The sequence below is a fragment of the Hipposideros armiger genome, unplaced genomic scaffold, assembly GCF_001890085.2.
Source record: "Hipposideros armiger isolate ML-2016 unplaced genomic scaffold, ASM189008v1 scaffold_100, whole genome shotgun sequence".
Lineage (NCBI taxonomy): Eukaryota > Metazoa > Chordata > Mammalia > Chiroptera > Hipposideridae > Hipposideros > Hipposideros armiger.
Genome location: NW_017731450.1, coordinates 3,169,425 through 3,182,851, shown reverse-complemented (window position 1 = coordinate 3,182,851; position 13,427 = coordinate 3,169,425). Strand labels below are relative to the sequence as shown.

General features: G+C 49.5%; 1 protein-coding gene across 19 annotated transcripts in view; it reads right to left on the bottom strand.

The window, feature by feature from the left end:
* MYT1L (myelin transcription factor 1 like) overlaps positions 1 to 13,427 on the bottom strand; it is a 738,481-nt gene that overhangs the window by 92,663 nt on the left and 632,391 nt on the right. For all 19 annotated transcript variants that reach the window (XM_019646295.1, XM_019646294.1, XM_019646293.1 and 16 more), the window contains one exon: positions 9,506 to 9,819. In XM_019646295.1, coding sequence (XP_019501840.1) covers positions 9,506 to 9,819 — 314 coding nt within the window. The remainder of the gene's footprint in view (positions 1 to 9,505; positions 9,820 to 13,427) is intronic.

The following is a 13,427-nucleotide window of genomic DNA, read 5'->3' as shown; positions in this document are numbered from 1 at the left end:
GAGCACAGAACAACAATGGTGGCCTAAACATGGCGATTGTCACAGATGTCTAGTTCCCGCTTTTTGCTTTAAAGGTGCCATCACTGATGCACGATTATGAGATATTTGCAGAATCCTGGTTCTCCATCCCAGCACCTCTTGTTCTTGCAATATAATTTTGTGTCTCTGGGTCAACAGAGGAGATAACTTCAGGATCTCGAGGAGAATTTCTGAGTTTGTTCTGCAGAAGGAGGGAATGTCTTCAGGGTAGCTGCGACCAGCTGCTGGCGCCCAGGAGTCTGATGTGACAAAGTAACTTCTGTGACTAAGGGAACAAAGACTCCTCTCAGTTCCCAGGAGCGCCCCTGGCCCCTCACCCCCATCCCCGGGCTGCCGACAAAGTCTCTGCTTTTGCTTTTTGGGGGACATGGATGTGAGAGCTCTTGCTTTGGTCTTCTCGCTTTGGCCACACCCGTAAACCTCCCTGTCTGCAAGCCCCTGTGTCTCGGTGTTTTGGCTAACTAGTGCATCGAGCTCACGAATCTGGATTTGGGAGGTGATTCTGCAACACTGACTGTGAAACAATATTTAGAATTAGCTGGGATTTTTAAAATTCAATTCAGGAAAGCAGAAATACTGCATGTCAGGAGTAATCTCCCGCACTGTGTAAATGAAGCAGTGAGGATCTGTGGCCGATATAATACGTCCCGATGTGGCAGGTGTTTCGCTGTGTGGAGCGGGCACAGGCCGGTGCATGTTCTGTGTACCTGAGGAGGAGGGCTCAGCCAGCCCCTGTGGTCTTGCTCTCACTGTCCTCGGAGAGGACGGAGGAGAGGGGAGCTGAGCTGTGGTGAGGCCCTCTCCTTCGCTGGCCTCACACCCTTGTCACCTGTGTGCCACTGTGAAGTGGAGGGAGCGGATGTACGTGTAGGCGTGATGGCCAGACAGATGCCTGCGGAGATTACTGGTGTCATGAATGATGGCTCTACCTCTCAGATCTGTCTCCAGAGGAATTTCCTCCACCTTCAAGGGCGCCCAAGTCCCCCTGGGCCTTCTCTCTGGCTTCTTTGGACAGTGATCTCTGCTCTGATTGGTGCTGATCACTGGAACATGATTTTGGTGAATTACATGCATCACCCAGAGCATGTTTCCAACCCCTTTTTCTGAACCGCATGTTGTTTCCCGTTTATTTCTGGGCTCCTGTCCCATTTGCATGCAGGCGGCCTGAGGACCAGCTCTCTGGCTTCTGGGACCAGGTGGCTCCACGCCGACATGGCCGCCGCGCAAGCTGCTGTTCTCGCAAATCACTGGGCTCGCGCCCCCGGCAGGTCACGTGTGTCGCTCCCTGCTGTCTGCAGACCAGTCATGTCCCCTAAACGTTTACTGACTGGCGCCTGTCATGCCTCAAGCCCTCACTACACTGAAAGGCAGCATGCAGGCCCGACACTTGTGGCATGCCCAGGACACGCACTGTCTGGTCACAGTAACCCCAGGCGTGCCCACGAGACACAGGGTGGGAAGGGCGGCACTGCCCACGGAGCTGCACCCACATCTCTCTCGACAGGAAACAGGCGTGGAGAACAATGCCACTGAAGATTCCAGGCTCGGGAAATTCTAGCAGCCTTTTATTTACTTGGGTCAAACACTGACATCTCTAGATCTCTTCCTCAAATTCCAAAATGCAAAAACTTTGGAGAGGGCGACATATGACTACCATTCATCAGATCACAGACAAATACATACTGTTACAATTTTTCTGGGCTGGTTCTGAGGGGCCGGGGCACCGACAGCAGGTTGCTTACTCATCCAACAGCTATTTACTGAGCTCTAGCTACAGCAGAACAATGAGCCAAAGCCACTAGGACCTGACAGTCATGGAAGTCACATTGTCACACTGTAGTTGGTGAAAGAGAAACAAATGGAAAATAAATACAAACTAGGACGTTGGGGAGTGAGTGTGCTTTGGGGAAAATGAATCAGAACAGGGCAGAAAAGGACAGGATGGGGTTACTTCAGTGGAGACTCAGGCAAGGCTGCTTGGAGAGGGTGACATTGGGCAGAGACTTGAAGACGTGCGGGAGTAGGGCCAGGAAAGCTCACGCTGGCGGAGAGAGCGAGCCATTCTGTGTGAGGGGGCCATGGGTTTTTCGCATTATGAAAATTCTACTGACTGACATTAAATAGCACATCTGGCTAGGGGCGACTGGGTTGGTCAGCACACGGTCAGCACACAGACACTCAGCAGGAGCTGAGGTCTGATGGTGATTTTTATAATGTGCATGTAACACGAGTGCATGTAATTTACATGTGTGTTGATGTAACACGAGTTTTATATAAACCACCCGTCAGCAGACCACTGTGTGTGCAGGCAACAGCTCCACTGTGTCCTCACGCGCTAAGCACTTGCGTGGCCCTGGGCCCTGGTTTGGAGGGTGAGACTCTGGTGCTGACCCCGTGGCCTGAGCAGAGGAACATGGTTTGTCCACCGGGGTCCTTGAGCACCAGACCCCTGCTTGTTTTTTTCTGTGAGCATATCTCGCAGAGGTGCTTGTGAACTTTGAGGCAGGAGGATAAACTCAGCAGGGAGGCAGAGCTGCTGGGCAGACGCCTAACCCACCGTCACCACAGGAGAGCCTGCCTGCGGCTGCGGCAGAGGGAGTCCTCCGTGTGTGCTGTGCGACTGTCCGCGTCCTCCTGTCCTTAGGAAAGTTGGCTGTCATGTGCCCCATTTCATGTCCTGAGTTAGGTCTTAAGGTTGTGCAGCAGAGCCTCCCCACATCCTGAGAGGCGGGAGAATTCTGCCTGAAGGGGTCAAAAGCACACGTCACAAATTATGACAAATACTTGAAGAGGCTAACTGCCTTATTGATTTTAAATGCCATCCATTTTAGAAGCTAAAACATGATTTACATTTTTTCATTACACTAAATGAGACAAACTGAAGGAAAAATAACAATTTTCACAAGGGACCCAAGTTGCATGATAACTTGTAAAGTATAAATTGAGATTATGTTTCTTTCTAAAATGCTTATTCATCAGGGAATCTAAATTAATGGAATGTGAATCAAGTTTCATTTATTCATAAGGGTTTTAGGACATTTCTACTTGATGACATTTTAAGTATCTGGCTTATCTAAATTTGGGGGCTTAAAAAAATATCCCCACCCCCACATAACGAGTGAATAGGTGGAGATGAATTGAAACATGCCAATCAATTGTATTTGTATCTCTTTGTATCTCCCCCCCCCCCACCCTCCAGCTCAAAGGGTTTCCAAATTAACCTGACCGTCCTGAGCATCCCCAGCGTGGCAGGACAATACCGCCCTTGTCCCTATCTGTGCTGTAAATCAGGGAGAGGAAGTGAACGCCTGGGGCCTCTGACTCCCAGGCGTCTTTGGAGTAAATGTGGCTGCTCCCGGGTGTCTGATGGGAGGAAACCAGAGACACCAGGGACCCTTAGCTGCATTCTTGTCGGCCGATTTCATTCCCGTCAGGCAGAAAGGAGTCTCACCTGCTTCTGAAGACCCTTCAAAACAGCACTACAGTTTTCCTGGTTAACCTAACGTTTACTGGTCCTCTGTATCGGGAAGCTTTGGTTCTGTGTTTAACACACGCCTTTAAAGCCTCCATCTCAGAGCATGACTTCTAGTTCTGCCCTTTGGGAAAACCCACAACTTAACTTCTTCAGGCACACACTCCTCTTTCACACTATGTCACGTGTTTCTTTGGGGCAAAGGGTGATGTCTCCTTAGTGCCTGTGTCCCTGTGGAACCCAGTGCACTTCTGGGTGCAGAGAAAATACATCCCGTTTTTGAGAGCTGTCACAATGTTCTGAGTCCTTCAAATTAATGCAGCCTTAGTATACGTGATGTATTTGTGACATAGAGCCATGGCCTTGGGGTCAGAATCATGAAGGAGCTTGAATAAATGCACGGGACAGTGAGACGGCGCAGAAGCCACCCCCAGTCACAACGGCTGCACCATGGTTCTGAGCTGCTCACCTCTCTCATGCACTTGTCTACGGCACCACTTCTTTAAGCTTCGAAACAAGACGGTAGGGTGAACGAAGGGCAAGTGTCACCTCCCTATGTCTTGGAACTCAAACTGAGGTCCCGTGAGAGTCAGCGACTTGCCCAAAACACACGGTCCAGCCAGCGCTAGAAGTCATCACCTTATCCCTGGGTTTTGTTCTAACCTTTGATAAACTAGCATTTGGAATAAAAATTAAATTAACAAGATAACATAAATAAGCTGGTAATTCCTTCAAGTGGACCTTAAAAACATACTAGATGTGTTCTCTCACATCTTTTATTTCTCACTGGTACATAAAAGAGAGTTTTCCCAGTATTTTATGTATGCTTGCATCTTAACCATACATGACATTCATTCTCAGCAAGCTTTCTGCTTTGTATTGAAATGCCTGACAATTCATGAAATATAAGATATAATTATATTTTATAATTATGCAAAATTAGTTTTCATGAAGGAAGTTTTATTTTTACCACAGACTGATACCTAGAAATGTCGAATTCTGCATTTACTCAATTAAAAATGATAGGGCCGTACACGTCTACATTATCCACACACTGAACTTGTTAAAACAACGCCTTTGTGGATGAAAGGAAAGATGAGAAAACTCATGGTGCCTCCCCCAGTGTGTCCACGCCACTCTCAAGCTGAAACCTTGCATACTAATCACACTGTCTTTGTTTCTACATGGGTCTCAGAACTCACTGCGTTTTCTGCTGACTGCAGTAGAAAACGGGTCGGCTAATTCTGGTTTTTACAGTCTGCCTTCATTTCAGTTCGCTTCCCTCATCAAGAACATATCCCTGAGAACCTAAGAGGATAATTGGCTAATCAACATGAGAACGCCATCCTAACGGGAGTTCAGGGAACTCAGAGGCCGCAATCCACACCCTCAGCACCTCCATTCTGTTGTCTTATGAAAATTCAAGGCCATCTTTTGAAAATTGTCACGATGTTTTGATAACTTGGATCCTAGTGCATCACCCTGTTAAAAAGGAAAAATGCCCTGGGGTCTCGGCAATTTTTTTGAAAGAATCTTGTTTCTGTGGGGAGGAATTTATGCAGGGTGGATTTTGCCTTGGATTTGTTTCCAAAGAAGTTCAGTGCAGCAACTGAGGAAAGGGCCTGTTAGAAGCTCGCCCGCTCCCAGGGTCGGTTACGGCGAGGGCAGCGAGAACAGTCAGGATGTAAACAGACCAGCAGCAACAACAGCGTGGCATGACGACCTTGGGAGGCGAGGGGAGGATTCGCATGAACAAGCGTGACAAGCAGCCCACGGGCACCATGGCGCATTTCCTTCTGCCTCCACTCAGTTTGCTCAGAGCAAGCACGTCCTACATTCCAAAACGTTCTCAACATAATTATGCACATTTTCCCTCAAACCACCCAACTCCTCCTTAGATGTGAACTTTTGTGAACGCTGCACACATCCTTGGCCGATTCACCTGGGGACCAAGATGCTGAAGGCAGCCTGCAAGCCCTCAGGAAGTCCTCTGCACTTTACCGGATCTAACTCCATGGCCAAGTGCACTGCCTTTCAAGTCAGCTGTCCGAGACAGTCCCAGCTCACCGAGGAGCAGCAGACAGAGGGCTTACGGATTCACAAATGCATTTCAGAAACAGACACATGAAGACACAGCTGTGTGCTCAGGACGGAGTGAACGTGAACGTTTCCTCCAGCCCTGTCAACGGCACACACGACATGTGCTCAGAAAGCTACATATATGCACTGACTGATACACACATGAGTGTGTGTATGATTCAAAGGTGTTTTCTTTTTAGTGGGGCTGGAGTGTGAAAATAAACCGTAACTGACCAGCATTAGTAGCCATTTCATCTATACTTCTCAAATCACAAGAATCCAAAAAGATATTTACTGTACTATACACAAAGGCTGCTGTCAGAAAAATCCGTGAGCCCTGAACAATAACTTTCTTACCTTCAGGATAACAAGGGAACTTTTATTTAATAAATGCAGACTTAGACCATTATAATGCATTTCAAAAATAAAATTTTTCATGCAAAAGACCAGCCTATAATAGGTCAACTGGATAATAAATGTAATTTTGATTCACTGAATAGGAACTTGATATAGGCTGAAATGAATTACTGAGATGTTCTTCTCTGTTGTTCAAAAAAACAGAAAGTGATTAAAAAAACACACTTTTATGAGCTCCATATTAAGAAAAAAAACATCAACAGAGTTTGACCATATATCTACCTGAATTACTGAAAAGATTTTTTCTGAGCCTCAGTTTCTAATGAGTCAGTCAAGAGTGAAACAGTTCCTACCCTACCTGTATCACACACCCACTGTGAAAGTCATTTCTAAATCCCCTGGAAATGGTCATTCTTAGCAATATTTTGGTTCATATGTAGCTGCAATGCTGGAGGATCCTTGGAATTAAAATAAGTACCTAATTCCCATGTTCGATATAATGGTCCTCCTATAATCCGTGGGCTCCTATTGCAATAATCTAGTGGTTTGTATATATTTGTTTTCTTTAAAACAAACCACTCAATAAACTCCACATCTCACTTTATGGCCGAGGTAGAAAATGCTGCCCTGGGTGACTGGATAATGGCAGCCACTAGCGGAAAGGCTCAGACTTCGTGTTTGCTCGTCAGGCCGATGTCAGCTTAAACCGTGTCCACGCGGCTCCCTCATGCCTCCCTGGTTTCTCCGTGTTAGGCGACTGTCTGCTACGTGTGGACGGGCAATGGGGGCCGCCGGCCTCTCGGACTGTCTGGGATGGTCTCTCGTACTGGCGACTCCTTGGCTTCTGTTGACCTTAGGTTGCTGTCTGTGCTCCTGTTTGCTAAGAAAACGGCACAGCACACCTTGGAGAGATTCTGCTGATGCCCAGGGAAGAACTGTCACCATGAGCGTAAACCCAGGAACACGTAATGCTGACTTCACGATGGTGACCAGAAGTCTGGTCATTAGACACAAAAAGGTACAGTCTGCAGTTTTTCAGATTTCTGATTTCTGCCACATGCATCAAGGATGGGACAAAGGCACACTGGGGGAAGTGTCCTGGGCTCCCACTGCAGCTCTCCCGTTAAAGGTTGCATAGAAACCCATGTGTGTTGACAGGGACTTTGGTACTGACTTAGCAGTGTGCTGCATTTCAATGTGTTTGGCGAGTGAAGCTATGAAAACAGGGGACTGAGTACATATGCCTTTCAAAGCCTGATTTTACTAAATCCGATGTAGCCGAGTTGGATCATGCGAAACGAGTGCTGCATCCACAAAGCGACACAGTCCCTCTGACCCAGAATCTTCCTGAAGATTCTGAGCTGCCTGGAACAGCCTCCACCTGGGGCATCTCCACGTGGTGCTGGCTGCACGGGGTCCTGCAGCCCCGTCTGTGAGGCTCCTCCAGGGACACCCCCTCTACGACAAAAGCTCGGTGACCCAGCCTCCAGGAGTCGGCTCTGGCGTGATTGCTCCTTGGGGGGCACTTTCACTGGCCTCAGAAATCAAGCAGGACTCGGGCGCCTCCCGCAGAGACCACGGTGGAGGGTGCGTCTCAGGAGCCAGGGCTGCCCGACCTAAGTGGCTCCCTGACTTAGGGCCCAGCGGTCGGCTGTCTGAAAGGGTGCCAGTCACCATGCTCTCCACAGATACCAGGGGATCTGATGGGCAGCAGCAGCCCATCACCTACAGTCTCCTAGCCTGTCACTATGGTGAACCCTCCTAAGCAGTTCCAGGGGATTCCTTTAAAGTCACGTATCAGGTGATTCTAGAAGGTGCAGAGCTGGAGCTCAGGATGCTAAGTCTGAAGTCTGAAACCAGGAACCCAGCGGCTGATTATTTTCTCTGAGTGGCATTTGCTTCAGAAGCCTCCTTCCTAATGTGCTCAGGGCTCAGAGCCCACCTTCATGAGTGCCGGTCACCACGCAGATGGGACACATGACAGACATCCTGGGGCTACATGATCGCTCTGCCTCTGTCTGTGTCATCGGGCCATCACACACCCACTTATTATGCCTTCTTACTTGAATTTTCTAAAACCGTCACCAGTTTTGGCTTGTTATTCCACATTTAAAAACAATTATGCCCTAAGTCAGAATAAAGAAAGCCGTAGGCAGTCACATTCGAAAGCCATTTCAATAATGCTCTGACCACTTTTCCAAAGTATGTCATTTTGTACCTTTAAAAGTCGACTATTTAAAATATGACCCTAAGTAAACTAAAATTGAAAGTTTAATTTTAGGAGATGGAAAGCAGAACCTATGATCTGGTTAAGACCCGCAGTTAAGGACGTATATGGACACGTTTCCTAATCCACGGAACACACAAACATCTCTCACGTCAAATATAACGCCTTCTGTTTTCCAGACAGGACAAGAATATAAAAGAGCTATATTTTATACTATCTTCATAATAAGCCATGGCCAATACAAATCATTAATCAGCCTCAACAATTCATGATTTCATCCCAAAATATACACATTTAATACATGTCTAGAAATAATTAATGAAGTTAGTCTGTTCTTCAACTTTCCATGTATTTCATCACACAGAGCTACTGTTTCTGGTTCTGAGACTGAAGATGCCCATTGTCGCGTGACGCAGGCCTTGTTCGATGGCGCTCAGTAAACAGTGGTGTCTGTGGCCCCCATGTGTTCCAATGCATCCAGTTTGGCTGTCATGAAACGTGTGTGTGTGTGTACATGTGTGTGTGTGCATGTGCGCGTACATGTGTGTGCATGTGTGTGCATGTGTGTGTGTACCTGTATGTACAGACACGTTTGTATATCCGTGTAACACAAATGGTGAACTGTCTCTGTGAGGCCCGTAGGCCACTGTCACTACCTAGGACTGTTTCACACAGTTCAGGTCCCTGGAACAAACTGGTATGACTTCTGAAGGGGGAATGTTAATTTTGCCACCACATGAGACAGGCCGTGGCCAGCTCAGCGCCCCTGATCTCATGATCTAACGACGCTCCCGCACTGGCCTGAGCGGCTGTCCTGCGTATGGAGACATCAGTGGCCCCAGAACCCAGATCCTGAACAGCTTCAAGCCTGAGGAAGATTAAAGAAGAAAGATGCCCTGCACTTTTAAACATGCTTTGGCACGTCTCTGAGGCAAACTCTAAGCCAATAAGACTCTGGAGAAAATGCCCGCTTTCTAGTAAAGAAATGACTGACGACAGGACTAGTTTGGAAGGCACGTGTGGGATCTGACACTAAGGGAAGCCCGGACAGAAGAGGAAAGTCGGTGCGCGCAAGGCCTGCCCACACCCGCAGCCCCGGGCAGCGCTTCCCACTGTGCGTCTCGCGCGCACGCCGGACGCCTCGACCAGAAACACGGTCCCGGATACCGAAGCCGGTGCCAGGACGCCCCGCAGGCGTCCGGCCCGGCGCCGTGGGGACCCACGTGGACGCCGGCGGGGCCGGGCCGGAGCCCAGCATCGCGCAGCCTGGCGGGGCTCCGGGCGCAGCGCAGAGGCGGCTGCAGGGGCCGCGAGGACCCCGGGGGGATTACCGTGCTCCTCGTCCTCGTCGTCGTCGTCCTCGTCGTCGTCCTCGTCCTCGCCGTCCTCGTCCTCGTCCTCGTCCTCCTCCCGCTCCGCCTCGTCCTCGTCGTCGTCCTCGTCGCGTGGCTCGTCCTCGTCCTCGGAGAAGTCGTCGTCGTCGTCCTCGTCCCGCTCGTCCATGTCCTCGGTGGCGTCGCTCTCGCAGCACTCGTCCACCGACGAGCTGTCGGCCTTGGCCGCGAACGCCTTGCGCTTGGGCGCGGGCTCCTGGGGCTGCTTGTCCTGCGTCTTCCTCTTCTTGGCCAGCGGGCAGCCGTACACGCTGTCAAGGGGGGACAGAGACAGAGGCGCGTTACCGGCGGGGCACCAGCCGCGGGGCGCACACGCAGGACCGCGGGGCGCGCACACGAGCCGCGCCAGGCCCGGCCTGTCTGCCTGCGAGCGACACCGGCAAGGACGGCCGCCCACACGGAGGCTGCCCCTGCTCCCCGCCACGTCACCCTGCACGACGCAGGGGCTCTGATAAGATTCACGAGGCTGCTTTACGAACCGCCTCACAACATCACGCCCTTGATGACACAGTCAGTGATGCCCGTTTCAGAAGAATGAGGTCACACACACTGTACTAACTTGTATACATTCATGTGAAATAGGAAACCGTGAGTGGTGAGGAAGCTCTGCATATATTGGGGCTTCTACATTCTACGACATATGACATCTGTCGACGTGATAACCTACTCAAAGAAGGGGAGCCCCAGCCGCCTGCTGACGACAGCACCTGCACCTCCCAAACTTCGGCGGCAGGCCGGCGGTCTTGGCTTGTCAACCCCATGCCCAGCTTCACAGAAAACAAAGTCAGCATTACTGGCAGTCACCACCAAATCCAACTCAGTAGAGACCCTTACAGCCACTCCTTGAACACAGGCAATCTTCACACACTCAACGATGCAACCGCATTTGCCAGTAAGAAAGCAGGGCAAGATGCAATGGGGGGCCGGTTAGAGGGGTGTGAGGAGACCACGGGGCAGAGTGTGAGCAGTGCCACAAGCCTATGAGGTACAGGGTGACAGTCTTCTGTCTCTTAAGTTATCATCTCTTAAAATATAACAATCAAACAAGCATAATACTTACTACAACCAGAAAAAGATGAAGAAAACAAATATTGGTCTATACGGTATGTCTGACATGAAATAAACAGGGTTCTGAGATTTCTTTTATGCGAATTTTTACATGCTTTGGGGAGGATCGGAGTCAGTCACCTCCGCGGCACTGGCTCCTCCCACCGGGCTCTCCACTCCATCACTTGTCACCACATGACAACTAGTTGGTTTAAGTCCCACAGCAGCAGTCTTCTCACAAAATGGCCCTGGGTCTGAGCCGACTTGTTTAATGTGGTCACTCTGTGATTGTGCAAGTGGCATAGTAATCAGCAAATGTAACAGTGAGCGTTCTGCTCTGCAGGGTCTGCCCGGCTTTGTGGCTGTAAGGACTATTGTTACACTCTCATATTTATTATCTCCTCAGTTCACTAATGAACTATCTGAGTCATCTGTTTTTCATCAAAGCTACCTGCGCAACAGGCATTCACGAAAACAGACGCCACATCGGACTTTCAGCATCACACTCGTCCAGGTTCCTGGGAAGCACAGACGTAGTCCCAGCTGCCTGCATGCTGCTCAGTAATGGTATTCAAACGCCCCCACCTTGATCTGGCAATGGGGATCTTCCTCAGCCGGTATAAATCCAGCACTAAGGTGAGCGTGCAGGTTTGGTTCTTTCCTGTCACTCACACACTGAGCTGCCTGAAACGTTAAGATGGCTCACTTGTTGCTCAGACCTTGCAGGTGGGTCTGCAAGGTTTAGAGCATGAGAATGAAGATGGTTCCTCTGTTTTTACCTGGGTTTGTTTTATCTCCTTATCCTTTATTTTGTAAACCACTGGATTCATTTTTCAACTGTTTGGTATTAGCCGGTCTCAAATGTCCAGCGTCTTCTGCCAATTGATGTACTTTGATGCTGAGCATTTTTCTATATCCATCAATGTAAACCGTAAATAAAACTGCACTCCAACTACAAACCAATTCCTTTTTGTCCCTTCTCTATGTGACCCATTCTCATTGACTGCCAGGTCCTAGTATCTACTGCTAAGGTGACAACCAAGTTCAAGGCCACAGGACAGACTCCACCCTCTCTGTGTCAAACAGCATGTGGCTCGAGGACCTGCTGGAACTGACCGATGCCTCCTGGTTCGCGAGCCCCAGCGGTAGGAAGTATTTCCAAGCGAAGCCTTGCAAGGCAGTTTTGGAGCATGGTTTGGGGAGTGTGGATCCTCCTAAACCCACATGCTGTGACCATCACGTCTGCTCATGAGGTGGCCAGTGGCCTGGACGGAGAGAATTTGCACACAAAGAAGAGTGGGCACTGCCCCTCCTCCACCTGGCAGGCGCTGTGGGCCTGGGAACGCCAGCCTGCCGCACATCACGTCTGGATTCATTCAGGCTCGTGTCTTTAAACACATACAAGTCCTTGTAAAAGGACAGCAAGACCCCATAATTCTGGAATGTCCCCAGATTGACAGAAACCTCGTGGAACCAATGGGAGAGTCTTAGGAATAACGGGGAAGCTGGTGTCAAGGGGGAGCCCAGGTAAACGAACGCGCAGGCGCCATGACTGGCCCGTCACCCCACCTCCCACGTGCGGGAGGGTCCAGGTTTCACGTCCTGTTTGGAGTTCACATTCAGGTTATGTTTCATTGGGGTATATTTTCACCTACTATGCTGAGCACTTGCTGGGCTCTGGTCTGAAAGGCAGTTCAGGGAAATTTTTGGGGTTGCTTCTTGCACTATTTTATCCTTCCTGCTCACTCTGTTCTCTTGTCCTGGAATTACTGTTATTGGGATGGTGTGCTTCCTGGGTGGGTTCTTTCATTGTCTTATCTTTGCTCTCCAATTTCCCACTCCCATAGATTTGTCTGCCTAACTGGGAGATTTATTCAAATTTACATTCAGTTCTTCTCTTGAGTGTTAATTTCTTGCTATCTTTCATTTTTCTAAAATTCTTAGAGCTCCTAATTGTTTTCTCAATAAACTTCCTATATCTTTAGGATATTACTTTTTTGACAATGTCTTTCTCTACATGACCTATTTTCTCCAAGCTGTCTTTTCTGCTGCATTGTTTGCATCTCAGAGGCTCCCCCCCCATAGCTAACCTTTGCCTGTCCACTCACATTTAGGGCTACAGGGGCGGTGAGCTTCAGGTGCAGCAATCTGATGAGGCTGCTTGCCAGCTAAGCCGACATGAAGAATTTGGTTTTCCTCTCTGGTTGGTCTGACTCCCCAGAGACGGCTCCTTCAAGCTCCCGGTGCAGGAGGGTCAGTGCTGGCAGACAAGGTACTCGGAGTCCAGGTGGCAGACACCCAGGGTCTCAACCTTCAGGGCACAGATACCTACTCGGCCTCCTGCTGGGCTGCGGCTCTCCAGGTGACAAGGCGCCTTCTTCTCCCTCGAGGACAATGCTCTAAGCTTGTTCCACCTCGAGAGGGAGCTCGTCTGGCTCACAGAGCGGAGCTGTAGGATGGGGCCTCTGCTTCAGACCTACCATCACCAACTCCTCCAGAAGAGCCTAGTACCACCCATTCCAGAGCTTTAGGGGTTCCTGTCACAGTCTTCAGTGCCACCTAGGATTCAGCTTTTGTCGAGGCGGCTGTCTGCTAGATCACACGGTCCCCAATTCTCTGCTGTCTAGCTCCCCAAACTCCAATGCTGGCCCCTCCTCTCCCTTTATTCCCCAGGACCCTTCTTCCTTAAAGAACCAGACTCGGCAGTCATTTCAGTGAGGTCTGCAAGGAGTACTAGCCATTAAGTCTGTGTAACCCCATCGTAAACTCAGACACCATCTGTTTAACTCTTAAGAACTATAAAATGTTGCTA